The following is a 24,706-nucleotide window of genomic DNA, read 5'->3' as shown; positions in this document are numbered from 1 at the left end:
ACGGACACCTCTGGCCCCTGGAAGCCCTGCCAGGAACCGGCCACTGCTAAAAACATGGAGAAACAGAGCCGCTTTGTGCCGTGGCAGGAGAGGAGGTTGAGAAGCACCTGAAAGCCCTGAACATCCTGTCATATTTGTTATAGCTGTTTTTCCGTTCTTTTTCGGGCAGAAAAAGAAGTGGGAAACCCCAGCAGGGCCAAACAAGCAGCGCTTGACCGGCCCAGAGGCCTGCCCAGGCCTGGGAGCTCAGCATGGCCAGCGGCCCAGCGCCCCGCGGGCACACCCAACTCGCCGATACAGCGAGGCGGCGGGAAGCGCCGGAACTGCGCGAAGCCGAAACCACTCCCGGCACTCTGAAAGAGCCCGCCCAGCCTCTCTCCTCGGGCACCGCGGAAGGCGGGGAGGAGGGGGCCGGGCCTCCAGCGCCGGTGGGCGCCGCCATCGCGCGCCTCCTCCCCCATGGGCGCCGCCATCTTGTGCCGTGCCCGTACAGCGCGGGCGCCGCCATCTTGTGCCCTCCCCGCGCGGTGTGCCGGCCATGGCGGGGCTGCTGTGCCGCCTGCTGCTCCTCTGCCTGGCGGCCGCCGGGGCCAGCGCCGATCTAGTGCTGGAGGAGGTGCGGCGCTCGCTGGACCTCAGCACGCACCTGGCCAAGATCTCGGCCGAGCTCAGCCTCGCCAATGCGCCGGGCGGCGCGGCCGCCTCCACCTTCCTGCTGGCGCTGGAGCCCGGGCTGGAGCCCCGCCTGGCCCACCTGGGCGTGCAGGTGAGCGCGGGGAGCGGGCACGGAGCGCCGCGCCCGGGGAGCCCGCGGGCGCTCCCGGCCCTGCGCCCGAAGGGACACGTCGGCACTGCCGGGCCCTCAGCGCCGCTCCCGGATCCCGCGCCCGCCGGCGATGGGGGGCGTGTGTGGCGGCGTGAGGGCGGAGGTGGCAGGCCTGGGAGGCGATCGGGGGCGATTCACACCGTCACGGCTGGGCAGGGGTCGCCGCCAGCACGGACGGAGCAAGGCTGGCAGCCCCAGGCAGCGCGGGGACGGGGGGCCCGGCCCTTACCCACAGGAGGGTCGGAGGAGCTATAGGACAATACTTCTGGCCTAGCCCTGGAGGTACTGTCACTTTAGATAAACTCTACATACAGCAGAGAGAGGTACATACAGTGCTCTATAGTAGGGCTGTATACAGAGTTCTGTAGTGTACCTTGACAGGTGAAGCCATATTCCCCATGGCCTCACTCCCCAGTCACTAGGGAAATCACAAAAGCATTTGATCAGTATTCTCATTTGTGCTACTAACGGTGACTGTGCCGGCTTGGGAACCAGGCTGAGGGAACGTGGCAGCACACAGCACACTGATCCCGTATGTTGCTTGGGAACAGGTGAAAGGTGAGGAAGAGGAGGAGAACGCCTTGGAAGTGAAAGAGACCAAAGTTAAGGGAAAAAGGTGAGTATCACCCTCTAAGGTGAATACCTAGAGTTGTGCTTGGGGGCTTCATAATTGTTCTCACAGTGAAGCAGAGATGCTCTCCCAGTTCCACATACCTAGTGATCACGACCACTTGTCCTCCTCAGCTGTGCTCAGTCTCGTGTTCTCAGTGCCTTGAGTAATGCCCTGGCCCCCTGGGACACCAGGTCAGAGAAGCATTTGGTCATGCTCTTACCCGTTCCTCCATTCTGAGCTCTCAGAGGATTGCCGGTGGTGACTACAGAGAGTTTAGTGCCCTGTGGCAGGGTGTAGAGCACCACAGAGTGCTGGGTACCATGGCCCCCAGTGCAGGCTCTTCCTGCTGCCAGGAGAGAGGATGCTGCTGTTTGCATCAGGCTCTGTGCTGCCAAGCTTGGAATATTATGTAGGTGCTGCAGGCAGGTGTTTTCTGAGCCATGAGAGCTGAGTGGTGCCTGTAAAGTGACTCAAAAGCACAGTGCAGCTGGGTTTGGAGAGTACAGTGGCTGTGGAGTTAAGATGCCAGGGTAGACCTTGGCTTCTGGCATGGCTGGATGTCTCATGTGATCCTGCCCTTGGGCCACCAGGTGTGACATGAACTATGTTTGCTTCTGGCATCACCTTGGTCTGTCCAGTCCAAATCCTTACAGATTCGGTGGAGTCTCAATTCATTCTGTAGAACCTCAGTCCAAAACCTTGCTCCCATTCTGGCCATTCCTTAATTTCAGATTGTGTGGGCAAAAATCTGAGAATGAACAGACTTTGTGGGAACAAGTATTTAAGATGTTTGTGATTTGTCTTCCGGACTTGTGGCCATGCTTCCTTTGATGCAGATCATTCCTGTCATCTGGAGAAGAGTGGAAAAACACTCTTCCTGAAGATTTATAAATGCAGGATTAGGGAGGAGTATGTCACCATTCCTATTCCCAAAAGGGAGCTAGGTGTTTTTTTGTGAAGCAAAGACTAACTGTGCCTGGACACAGTTCAGCCTGTGCTTCTTCCCCAGCACAGTAATCACACCTGCTGGGACAAGACATCTCTGTGCCTTGGAGGAGCAAGTGAAATACCTGCCCAAATCACACGATGGATGGTCAGGATGGTCGCCTGTCTGCAGGGGATGTTGCAGTGGGTGGATCTGAATGCTCTCTCCAGGGAGATCCCACCTGCCTTACCTGTTCTTCTCCCTTGCAGTGGGAAATTCTTCTCGGTGAAGCTGCCCTCTCCTTTGGCCCCAGGAGCCAAGGTCCGTGTCTCTGTTGAAATGGTTTTCACACACGTCTTGCAGCCCTATCCCACCCACATCACCCAAAGTGAGAAGCAGTTTGTGGTTTTTGAAGGAAATCACTATTTTTACTCACCATACGTCACCAAGACCCAAACAACCCGTGTCAAACTGGCCTCCAGGAACGTGGAGAGTTACACCAAGCTGGGCAACCCTTCCCGCACTGAGGACATGATTGAATATGGCCCCTTCAAGGACATCCCTGCATACAGCCAGGTAAATTTCTGTGCAAAGGGATTGTGGCTCTGCTGAGAGCATCTTCCAGACATAGAGGATGTGTCTCAGAGGCTGGAGAGTGGGAAGCAGAGTCTTTCATGTAGAAATCACAGGCCAGCTGTGAGTTGTGTGCCAGGAACATGTGCATCTGCCAAGCAGGGTTCTCTGTGGCACATGGAGTGAGTCATTGTGAGGGAAGCTTGCTACTTACTTTAGATCTGACAGTTATCTTTTTTCCCTCGTTAGGACACTCTGAAGGTGCACTATGAAAATAACAGTCCCTTCCTGACCATCACCAGCATGACACGAGTCATTGAGGTGTCTCACTGGGGGAACATTGCTGTTGAAGAGACGGTTGATTTAAAGCACACAGGAGCAGTGCTGAAAGGGCCTTTCTCCAGATACGACTACCAGAGACAGCCAGACAGTGGGATCTCTTCTGTCAAGTCTTTTAAGGTTGGCATTTTGCAAGTGTATTTTTATATCTGTGGCTTCCCCTTTTCTTAGGTCCCCAGAGGAAAAGAAAAATTGCAGTTGTCCTTTGCCTTTTGTTTGGTAACATACCCCAGTAATAAGGGAATATTAAAACTCTGGTCTATTTTCAGAGAAAGCTTGTGCTGGATGGGAATAGCTTTTGGATGCAGCATTAGGAGGTTATACACTTTACTGCATTTGCAACAGGCTGCATGTAACAGGACATGTAGTGTTTTTCCACACTTCAACCCTTCCAATCTCAGGGACCCTCTAAATCCCTTACTCCTGTATTGAGATATCTGCTTTGGGTTTTCCACTGTGCAAGGACCATTCATTCTGTCCCCACCCCCTTATTTTCAGAGTTGCTTCTCTGTCATTTCCTCCTCATGTTGAACAGTATTAGTTGGAAACTCACCCATTCATTCCTTGCTCACAAAGCACTCAACAAGAATTAAAGCTGTGGCTCTGCTAGCCAGATGTAAAAAGTATTATGTGTTCTCATCTGAACCAAAACCTTTCTCACTGCTTGTCGCCTTCAGGATTGATTGTTGTAATTCTCTAGGGTGGTGCAGCCAAACAGAAATCTCATTTTGCTGAGTATAAAGCTAGCAAGCCCAGTCAGCTAGGGCAGCAAGCTGGAGTGAAAAGGGAATTGCTGTCCTGGTGGGCATGATGATCTCTTGCTGTCTGGGCAGTTTGAAACTCAGCTGGAGAAAGCACATTCATTTGGACACCAAGTGATTTTAGTGCTGGCAGCCCCTTGTGGGATTGCTTATAATGGCACAATTTTACCACTCAGTGCAACTGAATGGCCATTTTGTCATGTCTCATGTGGGAGCACAGTTTCTCAATGCTTACCAGCCTTTATTGGTCTTGCCAATTTCACTGGAAGTAACTCCCTCACTGCTGCTTCTCTCCATACAGACCATTCTCCCAGCTGCTGCTCAGGATGTCTATTACAGAGATGAAATTGGGAACATCTCCACCAGCCACCTTCTTGTCCTGGATGACTCTGTGGAGATGGAGATCCGTCCCCGATTCCCGCTTTTTGGGGGCTGGAAAACCCATTACATCATTGGCTACAACCTGCCAAGCTACGAATACCTCTACAATCTTGGTGGGTGGCTGAGGGGGAAGGGAATAAAAAACATCCTCCTTTGTGTTTAAAGGTAGTTGCTGTACAGAAAAGAATTGAAAGCTGTGGTACACAGGACCTTAGCAACAACAGTTGCCAGCTATTTTTTCTAGAATATGCAAATCCACCTTTTTTGTGCTTCCTTCAGGTTTTTGTAGACATCTGGTTAAAATATATCTGAGTGAGCTAGTGCCCCCTGCTGCACAATTATCCATACAAATTCTGCTCCTGCCCTGGCTGGGAGCTAAGTTTCAAGGCTGTCCCTTGTTCTCTGAGGAACTGTAACCACTCTCTGCTCTGCACTTCTAGGTGATCAGTATGCCCTGAAGATGAGGTTTGTTGACCATGTGTTTGATGAGCAAGTTACAGACTCTTTGACTGTCAAGATTGTCCTGCCAGAAGGAGCCAAGTAAGTGTGATTTCTCCTGGCTTGTTACTGCAGACAGTGATGTGCTGGTGGCACTTCTCCAGTCTGCTCTAATGGCCTGGGGACAGTGAATCAAAACCATGACTGTGCATATGGAGGAGATCTTGGAACACAGCTTTGCTTCCTTGTAGAGCATTGTTTAAACTGCGTAATTTTCCTTGTGCTAGAGGCTACAACTGCCCAGACGAGTCTTGGGTTACATCATCTCAAACACCACAGAGTCATGTGGGACTGTTTGGTTTTACCCACAGGAATATCCATGTGGACAGCCCCTATGAAATCAATCGTGCCTCGGACGAGCTTCACTACACATATCTGGACACTTTTGGACGTCCTGTTATTGTGGCACACAAGAGCAACCTGGTGGAGCAGCACATCCAGGACATCGTGGTGAGTGTGGCCTCTGAGCAGTTGTGCCTCCTCTGAATTCAGCAGCTCAGTCAAAACACCTAAGAAATAAACACTGACTGGACTGCTTGGGTGGTTCTGCTGCTGCCTGAGGAGCGGTGTAAACCCTGCAGTAACACGGGGCACTGCTCAGTGTTTGGACTTCTCTTGTAGGTTCATTACACCTTCAACAAAATCCTGATGCTGCAAGAGCCTCTCTTGGTAGTTGGAGCCTTTTACATCTTGTTCTTCACTGTGATTGTCTACGTCAGGCTGGATTTCTCCATCACCAAGGTCTGTATGATGAAGAGCCCTGTGGGAATAAAAGCAGATTTCTCAGCTGTTGGTCGGTGATTTTTCATACCAGTAATTCTCGCTGAATGTTCCCGCCATTCCAAAGTTTTACTGGTTGTTTGAAGTCCTGTTTTTGTTCAGCCTGAGCACTGGTACTCCTGTGGGGCTGATCTGGTGTTATAAAGCTAACTAGAGTTTTGCTTGCTATGTAAAAAGGAATCCCCCTGAGAAGAAGGGATGTCTGCAGTTCTCCCTCTGCAGTGTTTTCACTGTTAAACTGCTTGTTTGGCTGGACTGAGTGCTGAAAGGTGTTTCCCCTAATCAGCACTTGCACCATTCACCTAATTACTGTCAGTTGACTTAATTGGAGAGGGAACAGTTTTTGTAACAGTCCTGTGGCAGATTGCAGGCATGGCTTGATGCAGGTCAGAGATATGACTGCTTTGACCTTCCCTCCTGTCCTCTTGCAGGATCCAGCTGCTGAAGCCAGGATGAAGGTTGCCTGCATCACAGAGCAGGTGCTTACTCTGGTGAACAAGAGGCTTGGGCTGTACCGTCACTTTGATGAAGCAGTGAATAAATACAAGCAGTCACGGGACATCTCCACCCTCAACAGTGGCAAAAAGTCTTTGGAGATGGAGCACAAGGCCCTGACAAGTGAAATAGCCTCTCTGCAGTCTAAACTGAAGACAGAAGGCTCTGACTTATGTGATAAAGTAAGAAATTAAAATTTATTTTATAAGCACTCCTGTTCTTGGGTCTGTCAAGTATTCTGCAGAAGTTTTATTTGGGGTTTCTGCAGCCAGTCTGTGTTGGGTTTTTTTTAATCTGAAAATGGCTTGATCTCTGCAAGGGTGTGTGAAAAATGTTATTTTTGCAGTAATCTCAGTTATGCAGCCATGTAAGTGTTGCTGGTAAACAGCTGCTTGTGCTGTTTCTTAAGCAGCCCATGAACCAGCTGCATTTGTACAGGTTAATGCTTTTGTAACACAATCCTGATGCTTCTCATCGAGCTCATGGCAGTGACACTTAAGCAAAAAATGGAAACTATCAACAGATTAACAGTTCTGACTCTACTCTCACACCAGTCAACTCAAAATCTTCTCCCTCATCTCTTTTCTTGCACATTTACATTTGGTGCTGACAGAATTTTGGTAACATGATGCTCCTCTGGGGGTGTTTTGTTCTACCATGTTGAAAGCCATGGCACAATGAGCACACACCCACTGTCCTTCCCTTCAATGTATTTTAACACTTACCTGAAAACAGCCACTTAACCCCAAGTGAGAGACACTTTAGTCTGTAAGATCCATTTAGCTAATAGCCACCTTGGTTAATCTGTTATTTAATTCAAAGAGTAGCTCTGTCGTTGCAGACCTACCACTCACACCCCCTGAACATTAACTGTAGGGACACAGCTTCCAGCTGTCAGAGCTGTGATTTAGCTTGAAGCCTTTAAAATCCATCATTAAATACTCTTTAACAGTCTCTTGCCACTATGGCTCCTGGGTCCTTGGAGGCCCTCTTATCTGCACTCCTTAGTTACCCCTTCATGGAATATTCCTCCTAATGTAATGGTTCAGGAAGCAACATTCAGGGATTGGAGATGTTTCTACTTAGCAAAAGATGAAGTCAGTGCTATCATCTGCCATCTCTTCTATTCCAGCTTCACTGTAGGGATTGTTTTGTTCTGTTTTGTCTGCTCTAATACTCCCTTGGTTTGTCACCCTGCCAGGTCAGTGAGATTCAGAAGCTGGATGGCCAAGTGAAGGAGCTGGTCCTGAAGTCGTCGGTGGAGGCGGAGCGGCTGGTGGCAGGCAAGCTCAAGAAGGACACGTACATCGAGAACGAGAAGATGCATTCCAACAAGCGCCAGGACCTGGTCTCCAAAATCGACAACATCCTTGATGCCCTCTAACTCTGCTTTAGCAGCTGCAGAGGTGTGAAGGGAGGTGGGAGTGCTACACTTGGAGCCAAAATGCATTCCCAGCAAAATTAGGGGAAAAGTTGATGTGGAATGTCTGAAAGTGCATTTTGTTTTTAGATTTTTCTATAGAGCCTGTCTGCTCGGCAGCACGTGCTGTGCAAGGAACCAAGCCATCTGTTTGGCTGGGATTTCTTTACCAGAGGTGAGACTCAGCCAAGTTATGAAACATCTCCTGCTTTTGGTTTGCCCTGTATAGATGTGCTCTGAGTAAATGCACACAAGGAGCCAGTCTGAGCACAGACATGCTATGGCCAAGCTGAATGTCTCAGCTCTGGAAAGAATAAAAGATACCTTTGTTCTACTTTGAAATAAAACAGTCACTGCCTTGCGTCTGTGTGTTGTGCTGGGCTGGGGGAGGTGGAGGGGCTGGGTGATCCCATCCTGCCCAGGGCCAGGAGTGCAGTTCCCTGTGGAACAGAGTTCAGCCCTGACCACTCCTGCCTCCTGTGTGCCCTGAATCAGAGCTCTGCCACCCCAGACAGGGGAGAAGGCCAAGGCCTTGTTCCCCAGGGATGTGCATACACCTGCACCCTTACAGGGAGAAAACAGCAGAGCCTGCCCTGCCATCCTCTTGCTGTGTGCTGCATGTGACAAAAGTCCCTGCATCGCTTGTGCTGCCCATGTAGGTCCTCACTCAGATACCTTGGGAGGTGTATGCAATGCCCTGCAAATATCAGTCTCCTCAGATGTTTTCCTGTGCACCTTTGCCTCAGTTCATTGTTGAATACTCCAGAGGTGGCTGCAGGGACAGCAACATGCTTCTCCCCTACTGCCTTTGCCTGGCGTAGTTGTTTAGGTCAAAGTGGTTAGAGATCCTCATACAGAAGGAAACAGAAGGGCAGAAGGGGCTGTGTGTCCCTCTGTTTGCCCTGAACTGCAGGTGGTGGCAGCTGCCCCTGGCTGGCTGTGTGTGCAGGGTAGGTGGTGTGTAGCCTGCTCCACCTGCTCCACTGGGCACCTGCAGTTCCTGTGGGAAGCAGACTCTGCAGGGAGTCTGGAGGTTGCCTGCAGCACAGGCAAAGCACAAAGCCCCACAGAGCAGTGGCTCGTGAGGAGATGAGTGCCAGACGTGGCTGTGCTGGGCAGTGAAGGTTTGTCACAGCACTGCACTGGCCCCCTGTGGCACACTGGCTTGAGGCAAAGCTAGCCCCTCTGGCTCAGTGCTGCCTGCAAGCCCTGTGCTTGGATATGCACAAGCAGCCGGACACTCTGCAGCCCTTTGCCAGGCTGCCTGCACTGCTGTCCCTCTGTCCTGGACCTACATAGCCCAGGTCTGTCACAGACACAGTCTCTGCTCCATACTAGCCCCTTTTATCTCAGATAAAGCCCTCTGCCCCAGACCACACAGCTTCCAAAATGGTTTTAGTCAGAAGTGTTTTGCAGCAGGCCTGAGCCCAGGCACCCATCACATTGTCACCAGGTGCCAGCTCTGTCCCATGCCCACAAACCTCACCTGGCAGCAGAGTGAGCAAGCCTAAATCCCTGCCTGTGTGCTCCCTGAGCAGGTGCTATGGGACACCCTGAGACAGTGAGTCCTGCCTGACCAGCTGAAAATAGATAAAATCAAATAAATTGTCATTAATCCATTGAGCCAGAGCACACGCCATACTCAGGGAGTGCCAGGGGCATCCAAAGCCAGACAAAGGCTGCCTGCTGCACCCAGCCAAAGTTGGGAGGTCCAGAGGATGAGAAGAGGGATCAAAGTGGTGATCCCAAAGATATCCTTAACTCTCTGTTCCCCCAGCAGAGGAACAGCAGTGCCACCCTTCAGAAGATACCACTTCTGCCTGGCTGGAAGCTCAGACCCCTGAGGGAACAGTGGAGCTTGTGGTGCCTGTTACAAGGCCCTGTGACAGTGTCTTTCTATCTACCCCAAGGGGATCTGATCAATCAGCATGCACCTCAGCCCACAAAGCTACCGGGCAGCTTCAGATACTGCTTGTTAATGGAAACCACATCTGCAAAGACAGCAGCTATAAATAGGATGGATGCAGGCAGCCCCAGCTAGAAAGGAGAGCTGGAAAGGTCCCCAGGGAGAGCTGCCCCAGTTCCTGAGGCTGAGAATAAAACAGCCAGTGCTGAAGTGATGCCTCACTGCTCTCCACACAGCTCCTTTCTGCCACCCTCCCTGGGTGGACATGCCTCCCACACTGCTCCCTTGAGCCCCTTCTGCCCCAGTGCTGCTCCTGCAGCAGCACATACGTCAGGGAAACTTTTAACAAACACACAGCAGCAGAGCAACCGAGAAACCTGAGCCATTTCTGGATTCCTCCAAATTTACTACTGTGAATAAATGAGGGGAAAAAAAAAAAAAAAGGAAAAACCACAGCACCTACCAGGAGTTTAGGATCTGCAGGAGCCAGGGGAGAGGCAGAGCAGCAACACCTGATGCAGCAAATGCACCAGTTAGGGCTGCAGCTGTTTGCCTCTGCCAAATTTAAAGGGAGCAGCTTCCAGTCCATGGGGTGGGGATTATTGGGTCAGGAAGGTGGATTTGGGTATTTGCTGTCTTCCCCATCAGCTCTGAGGGCTCTAGGGGGATCTGGCTTCAAAATGTCTCTCTCTCATGGTTGAGTTTTACAAACTGTAAATAAATCCAAGGAGATGTTCAAATGATCTCCCTGCTCAGACTCTATGACATGCCCAGGTAATGCTCCGTGCCAAATGTGTGACCCAAGGTGCCCACTGAGGAAGAGGAAGGAGCTACTGCAGGGCAGCACAAATGGAGCTGTCACAGAGTTCAGTCTCTTATCCTTGTGGCTCAGGTGGGGCTTGCTTTATTCCTCCAGCCACTGTCACCATGCTGGCTTCTGCCACCTGGGCCACTCCAACAGGTCCCTGGCCAGGGCTGGCCTTGCTGGCACCATTTTTGGCTGGCTTTGGGATCTCCCTGAACCCCAGCTGCTGCTTTGCAAGGATATCCTTTATTTCTTCCAGGCTTGGCAGGTCATCAAGTGTGAGGAACTGGCACCAGCATGTTCCCAAAGCATCACGGCCAACATTTTACAGGGATGTAGGCACTGCCACCAGGGAATCCAGGCATAAGGGCTCCTCTTCCTCTCACCCACACTCATGGCCATCAAACTTGAGACCTGTGGGCAGGGGGAACCCCAAGCTGGTGGAGAGGACCGTCTCCATTTTCCTGCTGCCTTCAAAAACAGCCAGGCCTTCAAGAGAGAGGTGGGGGCTGCTGAAGGACTCTCTGCTGTTCTTCACAGAAGCTTTTCTGAGCTAGAAAGTTCACAAATGATCTTGCTCAGAGAAAATAGCCTGGGGAGGTTGTTAGGAGTTGGGAGGCATCTGCCAGGGGGATTGCAGAACAGCAGAAGGAAAGGCTCAAATATAGGAGCACTTGAGACCCTCCAGCAGATTAACATCTCACATGTAGTTAATGCTGAGCCCTTCTGGGAGTTCATGTTCATGTTTTATTCCTGTGCAGAGTTTAGAGCCAAAAGGCTGGAAGGGCTGAAATTTGCCTCTGCAGCAAAAGAAACAAAATGAAGAGAGAAGAAAAAAAAAGTGTACGGAGCAGAAGGAAGAGGAAACCACACAAATGCAAGATTTGCCGGCGAAAGCGAGCAGCCATGATTTCAGATCCCAGCACAGCCACCTGCCTTGCACAGACATCTCACTGCTCCCTCCCCACACCTCCCCTGCTCACCAGGGTGATACCCACAGCTTCTCCTGTGGTTCTGGGCAGCCAGAGAACAGCTTCTCCCTCTTTGACTTCTTGTTCATAGTCTTTCAAGGGAAAATCTAGACCTGAAGACCAGCCCAGGAGGTCCAACCCATCCTCCAGTGAATGCTCAAACACAAGGGCTGGAAAAAAAATCAGGTTTTATATTAAGTGCCTGGTAACTCCCACCCACAGTTTGTGGCACTAGCCAGCCCCTCATTCATCCTCTGTGGGTGGGGATAGCCCAGTACTATTTCCATACCCTGGGCCCTTTCTCCCCTCCCCATGCTGACACCTTCCCTCTGCTCTGCAAGGACCAACCACATTTTATTTATTTTTCATCCAACAAAAGAAAATCACTGGGCTTAACTCAGAGCAAATCCTGCAGGTCTGAGGTTGGCTCTGGGGCTGCCACGTCCCTGCACACCTTGGGGGAGCAGGTACAAAAGCACACCTGTTTTATCTCTTCCAGCTGACCTGACCCTGCCACTTGAGCAGGAAGCAGAGCTGGAGCACGTGCCAAGCGCCACGCAAGCAGTCATGCTTTAATGCTGCCTGCTGCATTACAGCCTCAGGGAGCACACCCTCATCATACCTGCGCGCATCCTGCACCAGCACAGGGAGTTTTGGCAAGTCCCCAGGGTCACCAGCATCCATGGTCTGTCCCCTTCATCTGTCCATGGACCATTCCTGCAGTGAGCCCACAAGCTTGGGTACCCCATCCCCATGGCAGACCTGGTGAGCATTCCCTTCCAGGCTCCACAAATGGAAAGACAGACTTCCCATCTCTATTTCCCTCCCTCCATCCCCAGTAATGCTGCCTGGTTCCCAGTCTACCCAGTCTGTCAGCTGCTCAGCACCATCTGGTGGCTTTGGACCAGAGGCCCAGAGACTGGTTTGGCAGTTTGAGCTGCTTCTGGCCAAAGGGTAAGGGATACCCTCTTTCCCAGCAGCCGCTCCCTCAGCAGTGCCAGGTGGGCTGTGTCCCAGAGGGGAACCATGTCCTACCAGGCAGCAGCATTGGGATGAGGACCATGTCCCAGTGGGCAGCAGTGCATGGAGGGATGGGAGAGGATCGCGGTGGTGCTGGTGGGGCCCACGAGGCCCAGGGTGCTGCCACGGTACCTCACTGCCTCCACTGCCCCTAGAGGCCGACAGCGCCAGGGCAGTGGCACTGCCATACTGGATACCCCACCTGCCCTGTCCCCGGCCACTGCTGGCCACACCGCTTGGGGGACCCATTGCCATGCTGGCACGTGGGCCAGCTCTGGCCTAGGATGGCAGCGAGCATCATTCTTTCTTTCTTTTTTTTTCTTTTTTTTTTTGGCCTAAATGTATTATTTTTTCTTTCCCCCCTTCTTGCTCCTCCTCGTCCAATTTGTCTTCGAAGCTGACATGAGAGAAAACCCCAAATGACAGCGCCTGCCCGGCACAGTTTTACCACAGTATCCTGAAAAAGGCATCTGGTGAGCTGATAATGCAGGGGGGCTCCGGGCGGGAGCCCCTGCCGGAAGCAGAGGACTGGTGGCGGTTGAAGGGCCGATGCTTCAGCACGGGCAGCAAACAGGAAACGTCCTCAGGGCACAGGGAGCTCCTCTGGGGCTGCTCCAGGGTCTTGAGGCACAGCCAAGGCAGTCCACCCCACTGGGGCCATGGTGGGCTCGTTGGGACCCCCATGCTCCCTGCCCAGCCCCACTGCCATCTTGTGCAGGGCTCCAAGTTGCACTGTTGAGCTTCCTCCTCCTGCCAAGGGCAGCAGCCATGCACACTGAAGCTGGAGGAGCACCACAGGGTCAGAGTGGGCCTTGCCTGGCATGGCAGACCCAGCTTTGATGGCTCTGGTGTCTGCGGATGTCCTCCAAGTGTGTCACTTGTGTGGCTCTCTGTATGCCCAGCCTGAAGCCTCTGCTGTGCCAGGGGCTCCAAAGATGAAGGGGAGCATGCTTCTCCCACGGGGACACGAGGGCTGAGCATGGCAGCGGCTCACGAGGCTCAGCCGTGAGGTGCAGAGCATCGCTTGGCCAGCAGGGAGGCAGCTGCCTCAGCCCGGCCGCGCAGGCTGGAGAAAGCCGACCCCGGTACAGAGACCCCAGAGTATCCCCCAGAGTCTCGGAGCCCAGCAGTCATGGGACACCTCTCAAAAGAGAGGTGGAGAGCAGAGAAGCTGTGAGCTCACAGCTGAAGCAGGAGCCACATTGCACATTGTGTTGGGTCCCTCCCCAGCCAGGGGAGATGTTGGCTCTGCCTCCATGTCACTGTGCTCATGTCACTGTGCCGCTCACCATCACACCCTGCCACATCCAGCTGCTGGAGACACAACCTGGTGCTCTCCCCCTGTCCTTCACAGCTCCTGACTGTACAAGGCTACTGGGTGGCTGTGCGAAGCTCTGCCTGGAGCTTGTCATTAGGACAACATTTTGCTCTCAGCAAAAGAGAGAAAAAACACAGGCGAAAAGATCATGGGTACTTCTTGCACTCTGACTCTTGAACTGATCCTGACTGGAGTGGTCCAGGGCTTGCTGGGCTTGGACCAAAGTCTGGAGATGCTGGCTTACCAAATACACTCCCATGGTGAAATTTTCATGCTCATTGCCCACAGAGTAGCATCACAGTGGCAGTGGTTCCAAAGAGGCATGGGGAAGGTGAGGGTGATGCCTGGAGTCTCTTTGGTAAACCTGCTGTGCAAAGAGAAACAGGGACTGGTGAAGGAAATGACAGTGAGGAGCTCAGGGCCAGCCCCCAAGGCTGCTGCCACTCAAAGGCAGGATGGTGTCCTCAGCCAGATCCAGCTGCTCAGGGTCCCAGGCAGCCAAAGCACACTTCTGTGCTGCTCAATGTGCACACCAACACAGTCCTTGTGAGGTGTCTCGTGTGCCTCTTTGGCACACAGGGAGATTACACAAGCTCAAGGCATTCAGAGAGGGATGATGGGGAGGACTTAGAGAAGCTGAGGGTAAAAGAGCACATCCACATGATGTGGGACAAGGTGTGAGCTGAGGAATGGAGGATCAAGTGAGTACTGGCTCTGGGCAGGTTAATTTTTGAGGTGCTAAGGCTAAAAAGAAGTAATACAACCAGAGCATCAGAGTCAGAATCCTAGCTGAGTGTCCTTAATAGATTGGTCCTTCATATCAGAGGGTGCTATTTGGGATACATAACACCTGGCTTGTTTGAAAAGGAGCTTGTGGGACAAAACTACAGGGGTTGAAGGATTCCTCATCATCCTGATAAATGAATGACACTCACTTCTGAATGAGGCTGCAGCTCTCCAGCAGGTGGGTGGATCCAGAAACCTCGTGGCTTTATCCCATCCAACAGTCTGAGAGTACCCTGTGAACAGCACCAGCTCTGTGAGTGATGGGTGCAGAGCATGGGCAGCAGGATCCAGGAACACAGGAGGGGGAGCAGCTGCAGGAGCCAGGAACACAGGAGGATGCCCATCCAGGGGCAGTGAGCTGGGCTTGCACCCTGCCTGCCCTCCCTTGTCACCCCAGCCCTGCTGGCTCCTGTGCCAGCAATGCCCCTGCCTTTGCTTGCACGGCCCATGCGGGGTCCCAGGTCAGCTCTGCCCACAAGACTGGGGGTAACTCCACCTTGGGACATTCTCATGCCAGAGAATTAGAACAGGCAGCAGCTTTTGCCACCTTTGTGACACCAGTTATTGTGCCACGGGGCGCCTTCACATGGCAGCTTCATGAACTGGCAGCAATTCTATTGGAGGACAGTGCCAAAATTTGTTATCCTTACACTTCACTGATGACTTGCAAGTGGACTTCAATTTTTATCGTGTACATTCAGCATCCCTGGATACCCAATGCAGGTAGTGAGGGAACAGACAGCCCAGACAGGCACTGCACACCTTGCTCCCACATGATTTACCCTTGTGTGGTCACAGAAGAAGATTTTGTCACCCACCCCTGCTGTCTGTGCCCAGGACTGTCAGCTCCCACTCTGGCACTGCTCACCTCCAGCCCCACAGCCGGGAGCACGGATCACCTCTGCAAGAGCTCGGCTGGCACAGGAGCATGTGCCTGCAGCCAGCCCCTCCACCCACTCCCCTGCACACCTGCGAGGAGGGAAGAAGGAAACCCGACTAGAAGGGGACTGAGATGGAAAATGCCTCTCCCTGACTCTTCATCCAGTCCAGAGCAGAAAAAGTCCTTGGTTCCCCTTGCCCTTCCTCCGGCAGAAAAGCAGGAGCTGCTGCTGCTTGGGGGATGCTGTAGGTAGGAGCCCCCTCCTTGCTCTGAGAGTCCAGCGCTCCCGCTCCCGGGATGCAGGCGCTCTCCATGCCCGCTCCCGGGATGCAGGCGCTCTCCATCCCCGCTCCCGGGATGCAGGCGCTCTCCATCCTCACTCCCGGGATGCAGGCGCTCTCCATCCCCGCTCCCGGGATGCAGGCGCTCTCCAGCCCCGCTCCCGGATGCAGGGGCTCTCCAGCCCCGCTCCCGGGATGCAGGGCTGCCCCGCGGGTCCCCCGGCCCCCGGCTGCCACCAGGGGTCCCCGCAGGCCCGCGCTTCGCCACCGCGGGGACAATGGGACAGCCTGCTTCCCCTGCCTCGGCCCACCCAACCCCGGGCTGGCGTTTCGAGGGGTTTTGCTGGCTCAGCCGGGCACGGAGCTGAACGCCAGACTCGGCATGCAGAGAGGGATGCAGGGCAGAAATAGGAAGGATGAGGGAGGGAGATGGGCAAAGCTGTGAGCAGGGTGGACATAGCCCCACCGAACCCCAGCTCCTGTAACTACTTATTTAAGTCTTGCTTTGGGGCTGTTTAAGTCTGATTTATCCCAGTGACGCTTTTGTTTGGTGTGATGCCACAGGCAGGTGTTAAGGGGCTTGGATAGTTTTTTGGGAGATACATACAAAGTGCCCAGAGCACAGATGGGAACTGGGAGGAAAGGTGAGGACATGACTGACCTCAGTGAGGACTGGAGGCTAGGAAAGGACATGGAGTGCCTCATTCAGGTGGGAAAGAGCATGTCACCAGACAGAGTAGCACGGAGGGCACAGGGAAAACCAGTGCACCAAAGGTGATGGAGCAAAGGAGGCCTCTGGGAGGCTGTTGCAGCTGCACGGGTGGAAGCTGTGGAATCCTGAAGAAGCTGTGGTGATACCGGGACCAGGCAGTGGGGGAGACAGTGAACAACCAGTCTTTCTTTGGGCAAGGCTGGAGCAGCTGATACCAGTGACGAGGGGAGCTTTGCTCCTCACACAGCCACGGAGAAGCACCTTCCTGCAGCAGGGAGTGCTCCCATCACACTCAAAGCTCGGCTGATAGGCAGCAGAGCAAACCCGGATGTACATCAAGGTCTCAGGCAGCAAGCAGTGCTGATGTTCCTGCTCAGACTGGTACAGAGGGGCTGGTCCCATGCCTGCAGAGGTGGGAGGATTTGCAGGACAGGGCTGACAAGGGTGGTAGACACACCTCAGGTAAACCTTTTGTCCCTTCCTCTCTCCTCAAAGGCTGTAGGGGGGGGGACGCAGATCTGCAGATGCAGCAATGCTGAGAAAAGCAGCATCTACCCCCTTTGCCCCCCCAAAATGTGCTCCAGTATCTGTTTGAGTGCTGTCTGCCTCAGTTTCCTCCCCTCTGACAATCTGACATTAATCTCCCCTGCACTGCTGTCCTGGTCACATTCATTTTTATCACAGTTCCGTTAGTGCCTGGCTGAGCTTTCCGGGCGCCGGCGGGGCCCTGCGTGTGCTCCTCATGCCGGTGCTGCCAAGCTCCTGCAGCCCCACTGCCACCAGTCACCCCAGTGGGGCTGCCCCCACCCTCACCAGTCGGAGCTGCTCACCACATCAGGATACAGAGCAGCGCACCAATTCCGGACGGGCTTATTTCAGCGCTCTGGTCAACCGCAAGCGTGGCGGGTTTCACAAACACGGCATGTCAGCCCCACGCAGCCTAACGGATGCTCCGGCTGCTCCATGAGACCAGCCTGACAGCAAGATCCCCTGCAGCCACCCCAAAGAGAGCCAAGCCCCAGTCTGGTGTCTCTGCTCCAGGCCAGACATGCTGAGGCTGGGTAGACAGAAGCCTGAGGTGTGTTGAGCTTCTGTGGTTCTCAGCCTGGTTTGCAGTGCCCCAGCACGGGGCAGGCCGTGAGCGTGGCAGAGGCTCGGTGGTGGCAGTTTGGGTGCACCCGTGGCAGCTGCTGCAGCAGGCACAGGCTGCTGCAGAGCAGGATGGTGCCAGGCCCATGTGTGACCCATGCTGGCAGAGCCGGGCCAGGCAGGTGATGCCACACGCTCAAGTTCCCTGCCACTTAACGAGTTATCACAGCTAATAAGTTATCACAGACAAACAAAAGCTGGTGCTGCCAAGCTGTGGTTTCAGCAAGGAGCCCAGGCAATCACTGCAGCTGACTGAGAGAGCAGCTCCTTGTGCTGCAGTAAATGCCCCTGGCACTGCTTTGCTGACCTCTGCAGCTCTGTTCAGGTACATGTTTCTACTCAGTTTAGATTTCTGGTGACTGAGACATCAGCAAAAATCCCATAAGAAGGAACATCATGGGGCCTGCACAGAGCAGGGAACAGAGGTTCCCCTCTGCCCAGTGCCTGCTCAGGATGTCACCAGTCAGCCCAGAGAAACAATACCCTGCACGTAATACCCTCCCTACAACCCTGCTCCTGGAGCTGCATGCAGTCTGCCTGACCCCTGCCCCCAGCCCCCTAAGGAGACCTAGCCCCCCACCCCTGCCCACAGAGGACCTATTTGCAGGCAGAAGGTGCTACCTCAGTGCTGGCTGCCTGCACAGGCTGCCAATCCCCTTGTGACCACGCTTTCCACAGCTGCACCAAGCACAGAGTGGCGCTTGCACTGCTGATGTGGGTCTCTGGGCAGGAAAGCCCTAGGGAGCAGCAGCTCAGGAATACAGGGGGTTTGTGGCTCTCCAGATTTTATTTCTAATTGCTCCTGATTGTAAATAATTAAAAAAAAAAAAAAAAAAAAAGACCCCCTATGCACACATTAGCTGTTTACCTGCATGTCCCCCCTCTTCCCAGGCTCTCCTGTTGTCTCTACACATTTTCCACCATCCCAGGGGTCTCCAGAGCTCCTAGATGGCAGTGATGGCCTTGTGTTGCACAGATGCTCTGGGAAAAAGCTGGTTGCCATGGTGGGCTCCCCCTGCTCCAAGGTTTTGTCAGAGTCCAACAGGGAATTTTGTTCCTCTTGAGCCAAATATAATTTATAAAACCAAGAAATGGAAAAGCAAACACCTGGCCCACAATACAGGCAGCTTCATCCTCTGTGAACAGACATTGCCAGCAGAGACCTCCAGGGGCTTGCAGGGGTGACCTGGACTGTCAGCAGCAGAGGGGTGCTCAGACCACCACCCCCTCACCTGTCCTCTCTCCCCTGCAGAGAGGCCTGTGCCCTCTTTGCCTGCCCACAGCATCAGTGCTGCTGGGGGGTCCTGGGGCACACAGGAAGGGTGTCCTGGCAGAGACAGAGCCACAAAGCAGCAGCACCTGCTCTGGGCACATCCTGCCTGCGTCAGGAGGCAGAGGCTGCTGAGAGATGCTCCTCTGTCTGTCATCAGTGCAGCTTCTTCTCTTCAAGGTCCTATTGTGCCCCTTTGAGCACATTGGGAAACTTTGCCAGACTAATCCTGCCTGGTATCCACCCCCACTGAAACGGGGAAAACAATGCCAGCCCTTAACTTTGTAATCCCAGCAGGATAGGGAACATGCACGCTTTGCTTTGAAGGCAGCCCTGCCTCAGCCCATCTGTGGGGCAGGGCTGGGAGCCTCCGTGCTCTGTTGTCATCCTGTGACAGCTCCAATAGACATCTGTCACCGCTGGCCTGGTGTGAGCATATGGCCGAGCCAGCAAAGCCTGCTGGAGGGGGCTCTGGGCACCCATCACCCCCCACCCCTGTCCCCTGCTGCAGCAAATCCAGCTGGAGGGGAAAGGTGCCCCCAAGCCACCACTGGCACAGGGTTATGCCTAGGGTTAGGGTCCTAAAAACCACAAAGCCCAGTGCTCCAGGCACACTGCAGCTGCAAAGGGCATCCCAAGGGGAACACAGAACTGCTTCCACCACAGCTTTTTCCTTGGAACCAGCCTTAGCCCAAGTCTTTTCCTCCTCTGCCTAGGGTCAGGGATATGACATGGGGTGTGCCTTCCACAGGGACCTAAGGGCCATTTGCTCAGAAAGCCTTGCAATGGGCTCTGGGGCTGCTCAGCCTCAGAATGGGCTAATTTGCCCAGCCCAAATATTTCTCCATTCCTTCTGTAGGAGGTCTGGGGAATGGCACTGGTGCAGCAGGAGGGGAGCTGCCCTCCCCACCCACCCTGTGAGGGACAGGCTGCTGGGGAACAGTGGGGTGTAACCCAAACAGGAAAACTGTCAGGGACCCAGCCCTTTCCAGCTGGGACAGGAAAGAGACACTCTGGGTCCACTCAGGGCCCAAGCTGGTGTGCTAGCAGCCACAATGGGGACACCCCAACACCAAACAGAACCCACACTGGGGGTGTCCGTCCCACCAGGCTGTTCTCAGGGTCACCCCACCCCTTTACAGCCCCTTCCCTGCCCACCCAGGGCCAGATCATTCCCAGATTTCCTGAACCTAAAGACCGGGGTCTGTTAGCAGGCCTTGAGTGGGAGCCGGCCAGGCTCGGGGTGCTGGGAGCGATTCAGACCTGCAGGGACCCCAGGGCTCCTCTCCAGGGAGGGGTCTGGCCCCGCAGCACAGGAGCAGTTTGATGCTCGCACAGCACCTCCCCGGGCCGAGGGACAGGGAGTGGAGCTCAGCAGCGGGGAGCCAGGGAAAAGCAGAGACCAGAGGAGGGAAAGCATCCCTACAGGCTAAAAGAACAGAAGGGACATCTCAGTTCGCTGGCCCAGAGCCTGGGGGGTCCCCGGCAGCGGCTGCGCTCCGGGCTGGCGGCGAGCCCGGCCCCGGGGCCGCCGGAGGGCACCATCCGCCCGCTGTTCCCGGCTGGGATCAGCCCCGGCCCGCCTGGCCCCAGAGCAGCCGGGACGCCAAGCCGCTCAAAGGCACACGAAGGACGGTCACATCCACAGCCTGCGCTCCAACGCAAGGAGCCGCCTTCTCCAGCACCCCAATCCCTGCTCAGCCCCACCCACGGGGGAAGGTGTGAGCAGTGATCACAGGTGTCCCCACACCGGTGACAGTGGGAGCAGGACCCAAGAGATGCGACCCCAGTGAGAGGATGCAATCCCACAGCAGCAGACGCCCAGTTCCTGGGAAGCATGACACAGTGCTGGGCCACAGTGGTATTTTGGGGTTAGCAGTGGTGGGGTTTGGTGCATGCTGCAAGGAAAGGGCTGGTAGCTGGGGCTTATCCCCTCTGGTGATGGGTACCACAACTCCATACTGGAACTCACCCATGTGTGGTGAGGACAAAGCCTTGCTGAGCACCCACCTGAACCTTGCACACTGCTTCTCAGAGACCCCAGCCCCACCTGCACTCCTGGGTGTAAATGGCACAGAAAGCCGAGGGCACAGCACGGCTGTGGATTCACATCAAATCACTGTCCAGGCTTGAGCAGGCAGACACAGAGCAGGAGAGACAAGTGCCCGACCTCCACCCGTGCCCACAGCAGCTGCCTCCCCCTCTGCCGTCAAGCCCCTGTCTCCTGTCACCGTGCCGCTTGCCTTTACCCGAAGCACCTCACCGCTGCCTGCCAGCCAGGAGCCCCTGTCAGTGGTGTCACTGTCCCTGTCAGCGCCCTGCCGCCCCGCAGGTGTGAAGACAGGACAGCCCTTTGTGTGTGAGCCTTCCTCAGCTGCCCCCGCGCCGGGGCTGGGCTCCCTCCAGCCTCTGCGCCTCTCCCCCTGGCTTTTCATCGCCTCCCCCCTTGCTCTTGACAAAGGGCAGCCCTGTCCTGTGTGAAATGGGAGCTGTGGTGGGTGGCGTGTGCTGCACATCACCCAGAGATGGGTCTCCCTGGGACCGGGTGTCCCATGGAGTGAGGGAAACGGGGAGACAGGCGAGTCTCCTGGGCAAGCCACGATGGGGGAGCGACACAGCCCTGAAAGGTGGGCTCTGAGGGACTCCTGCTCACCTCTACACATCCCACATGTGGCCACGCAGCCAGGAGAGGAATGATTTAGGGTGTGCACAGCCCTATCACCCCTCACAGGGAGCAGCCCTGGATACAGCCCACCATGGTGCTTCTCAGGGTGGGGAGAAACCTGCTCCTGTGTGGTTTGCTCTTTACTGAGCTTTGATGGCCAAGGCTTCTTACCACCATGAAGGACCAAGTCTGACCTCCTCCACATCACAGTTTCCAACTCATTCCACTGAGGAATTTCCCCTGAGAGAACAGTGAGGCAGCTGCCATTATGCCCAGTGGGCTGTTTGCCTGCAGGCAACTGGGGCTGGTTTGCAAAACACAGAGAGAAAACAGGTTATGTTTGAAATATTTGCAGCTCTTCCTGTAACAACAAAAACGCTGCCCGCAGCTTCTGACCTGGCACAGATCACAGCCCGTGTTTGTTTGGTGGCCTTGAGATTTACACCTGGCCAGTGGGGACAGGCAGGGAGACCTTCAGTTCCAGAAAAGAGCAGAAAGTGTGTTGCCCTGGCTGCCTGCCCTACTCCAGGCCAGGGATTTCTGTGGGCTCGAGATATCCTGCTCCTTCTGCCCCAGGATAGCAGGAGCTGCCCAACCTCAGCAAACCCCTCCCTCCTGCCTGAAGGCACAGCTCTGGCACAAGTGGCTCTGCATGTCCCCCAGCTGGGACAAGAGACGATGGGAAGTGTTAGATCCTACAAGCAGTGGGCTCGTGGCCTTGGGTGCCTTGCAAAGCAGTATTTTCCTTCCCCTACTCCAAATCTGCAGTGCTTTGGGCACCATTAAACCACAGTGGTTTGAAAGTTTGTTTTGCAGTTCATTGATCCCACACTGAGCTGGCACACACTGGCCAAGTGGCAGCAGGATAAGGGCTACAGAGATAGGCTGGGAAAGGATTTCTCCATCATGCCTTCCCCCTTTCTGAAAACAAACTGGGCAGCTCACTGTGCTCAGTTCCCTGCTGCACTCTCCACTTTCCAAAGCCTTTGCCAGACATCCCCCTGTGACTCCCCTCTGCAGAGCCCACGCTGCAATTGCTGCCCCTTCCTGTTCTCTGTCCCACAGATCATTAACTAGCTCTGCTCTCTCTCTTTTTATTTTTTTCTTCTTCCCTTTTGAACGTATCAGCCTCATGGAATCAAAGAGGCATTTCAGTGACTCAGGCGTTTCCCATTGCCCTATTCCAGCATCCTCTACTCTTAACGCTGAGAGCTTTTCACGTCCTATTTGGAACTGATAGGAAGCCCTTTCATTGTTTCACTACATGGATATTAACACTGATGAAGGAAATGCTCCATCTGATAACAGAACCGTTGAAAAGAGCACCATTTCCAAACGAGCAGACTCGGAGACAGTGCATTCCTGCAGCTCTCACCAGCTCAGCACACCAGCCTCAGGCAGCCCCAGCATGCAGCACCAGCTCCCCACGACTCACCCCTGCAGGCTGGGATCTCCCTTCAGCACCTCCAGGAAACACGCTCTTCCCTTGTCACAGCACAGGACAGTGCCCAGGTTTATTCTTGAGATCAGCTTGGCATCTTCCAGGCTGCAAGGAAAAGCTGCATTTGAGATGCTCTGGCTTGAGGAGCCCAATGGCCAACTGTGAGGTCAGCCTCTGACTGGAGGGAATCGATGTGTCTCAAGGAGTGAAGAAAAAAAAAGCATCCTGCCCTGGGGACATCAACTGGCATTTAAGGCATTCTCTGAGCTGGTGTCCATTCTGCTTTTAATCAGCATTTAATTAATTAATCAATCCTGAGAGCCCCTCCTGGGGATGAAGTTTCTTAAATGGAGCTCAGAAGAGATAAGTCTTTTGAGGGATGGCTACAGGGAGAGCCAAAAGCTCCATCTCATGCCCCAGCACTGAGTACAGCCACCAGCATCTCCAGGGGCTTCCCAGACTGACAGCCCTGCCATACCTCAGGTCCCCAAAAACAGCACAGACAGGTGGGCAACTTCTCTCCAGGCCATATCCCAAGTCAAGCACCGTGGCAGGGAAATGCCTCTTTCCAAAGTGTTTTGACTGTTTCAGGACTTTCTGCTCTCCCTGAGACCTCTCCAAAGCTGGCTGGACAGTGTGGTTTTCTGTCTCTCCTGGAAGTAATTTCCTCCTGCTGTGGCTGCCCTAATCAATTAGTGACCTCTAAACAGCCTCCCTGATTGCACAGTGACATCCGGAGCACACCATCAGCGCCAGTTTCCTCCTCCACCTGGGGAGCAGGCTTTTTCCAGAGCATGGAGGGTGGGTGGGGAGCACCCCTCTGCCCAGCCCTCTTTAATGCTTCCCACCACTGGGTGACTTTCCACTCTCTGCCCATCTCCTCCCACTCCCATGCAACAAGAAATTAAGTTTTCAGCCTTTGATGTTCTGGTAACACACAGACCAGTACAGAAAGGTCCCTAAGCTCTACCTGAGCAGCCTTTGCAGTGGCAGTCACTCCTACACAATTCCACTGAAAGTCCATTTATCCCATTTACTCCTGACCATCAGGGTCGGTGCAACCATCCCAGAGGATGCTCCAGCTTCCAGAAATGATGATCAACACAATCTCTGTTATCAGCAAACCTCCCAATTCACTGGATAGGTCAAAAAGAGAATCAGGAGACTTTGGAGGGTCACTCAGCACAGGGACTACAGGGGAATCTACAGCCAAGATCCAGCCTGACAGCACCTACCTGGGACAAGCTTCTTCCCACCTGGTGACACTCAATGTCTCAGGCAGGATGGCAATGCGTGGTCACCACTCCATGCTTACTGCTGCAGGACAGCCACCCCTATCTATCTCTTTCTTCTGCTGACCAAGCAAAGATAATTAAACCATAAAGTCAGAGAATATCCCGAGTTGGAAGTTACCCACAAGAATCATCAAGTCCAAGGCTGTGCACAGGACAACCCCAAGAATTCCACCATGTGCCTGAGAGCATTGTCCTATGTTAAAAAGCAAAGCATTGATTGAAATAAAGGGAATGGGGTTATCATGGCTGGCTATCACTTTTCTGCCATTTTCCTTTCCCAGCTGATGTGCAAACCCCAAATCTGATGGGCCCACTGGACTTTTGCTCTGCACTTATTTAGCAGATGAACAATTGAAGGCTTTCACTTCTGAGTTACTACAGCAGCTAAGCTGGTTCACAAGCCTGAAATACAGGAATTCACAGTTTATTAAATGTGTGTGTAGAAGAGAAATCAGGTCATCTATCAGAATATACATATCTCATTTACATTTTTTTGAAACTTCCCTCACTGGGGTCTTGCCTGGGCCATGCAGCAGGGCTGTCCCACAGAAGCTGCTATTCTGAAGAGCCAAGACATTCAGTAGTTAAAAAAATTC

At 53.9% G+C, this 24,706-nt stretch overlaps 1 protein-coding gene across 1 annotated transcript; it reads left to right on the top strand.

The window, feature by feature from the left end:
* The first annotated feature begins 450 nt into the window (after positions 1 to 450).
* On the top strand, positions 451 to 7,972 carry RPN1 (ribophorin I). Its single transcript, XM_041425877.1, has 10 exons — positions 451 to 766; positions 1,378 to 1,442; positions 2,634 to 2,940; positions 3,187 to 3,396; positions 4,339 to 4,531; positions 4,859 to 4,958; positions 5,228 to 5,366; positions 5,538 to 5,657; positions 6,128 to 6,373; positions 7,393 to 7,972. The coding sequence occupies exons 1-10, from the start codon at positions 539 to 541 to the stop codon at positions 7,573 to 7,575; spliced, it is 1,791 nt and encodes a 596-aa protein (XP_041281811.1). The 5' UTR covers positions 451 to 538; the 3' UTR covers positions 7,576 to 7,972.
* Positions 7,973 to 24,706: the final 16,734 nt, after the last annotated feature.

The sequence above is a fragment of the Onychostruthus taczanowskii genome, unplaced genomic scaffold (assembly GCF_017590055.1).
Source record: "Onychostruthus taczanowskii isolate IOZ18803 unplaced genomic scaffold, ASM1759005v1 scaffold9, whole genome shotgun sequence".
Classification (NCBI taxonomy): domain Eukaryota; kingdom Metazoa; phylum Chordata; class Aves; order Passeriformes; family Passeridae; genus Onychostruthus; species Onychostruthus taczanowskii.
Note: the sequence above shows the minus strand (reverse complement) of the source record. Positions and strands in the feature narration are given on the sequence as shown.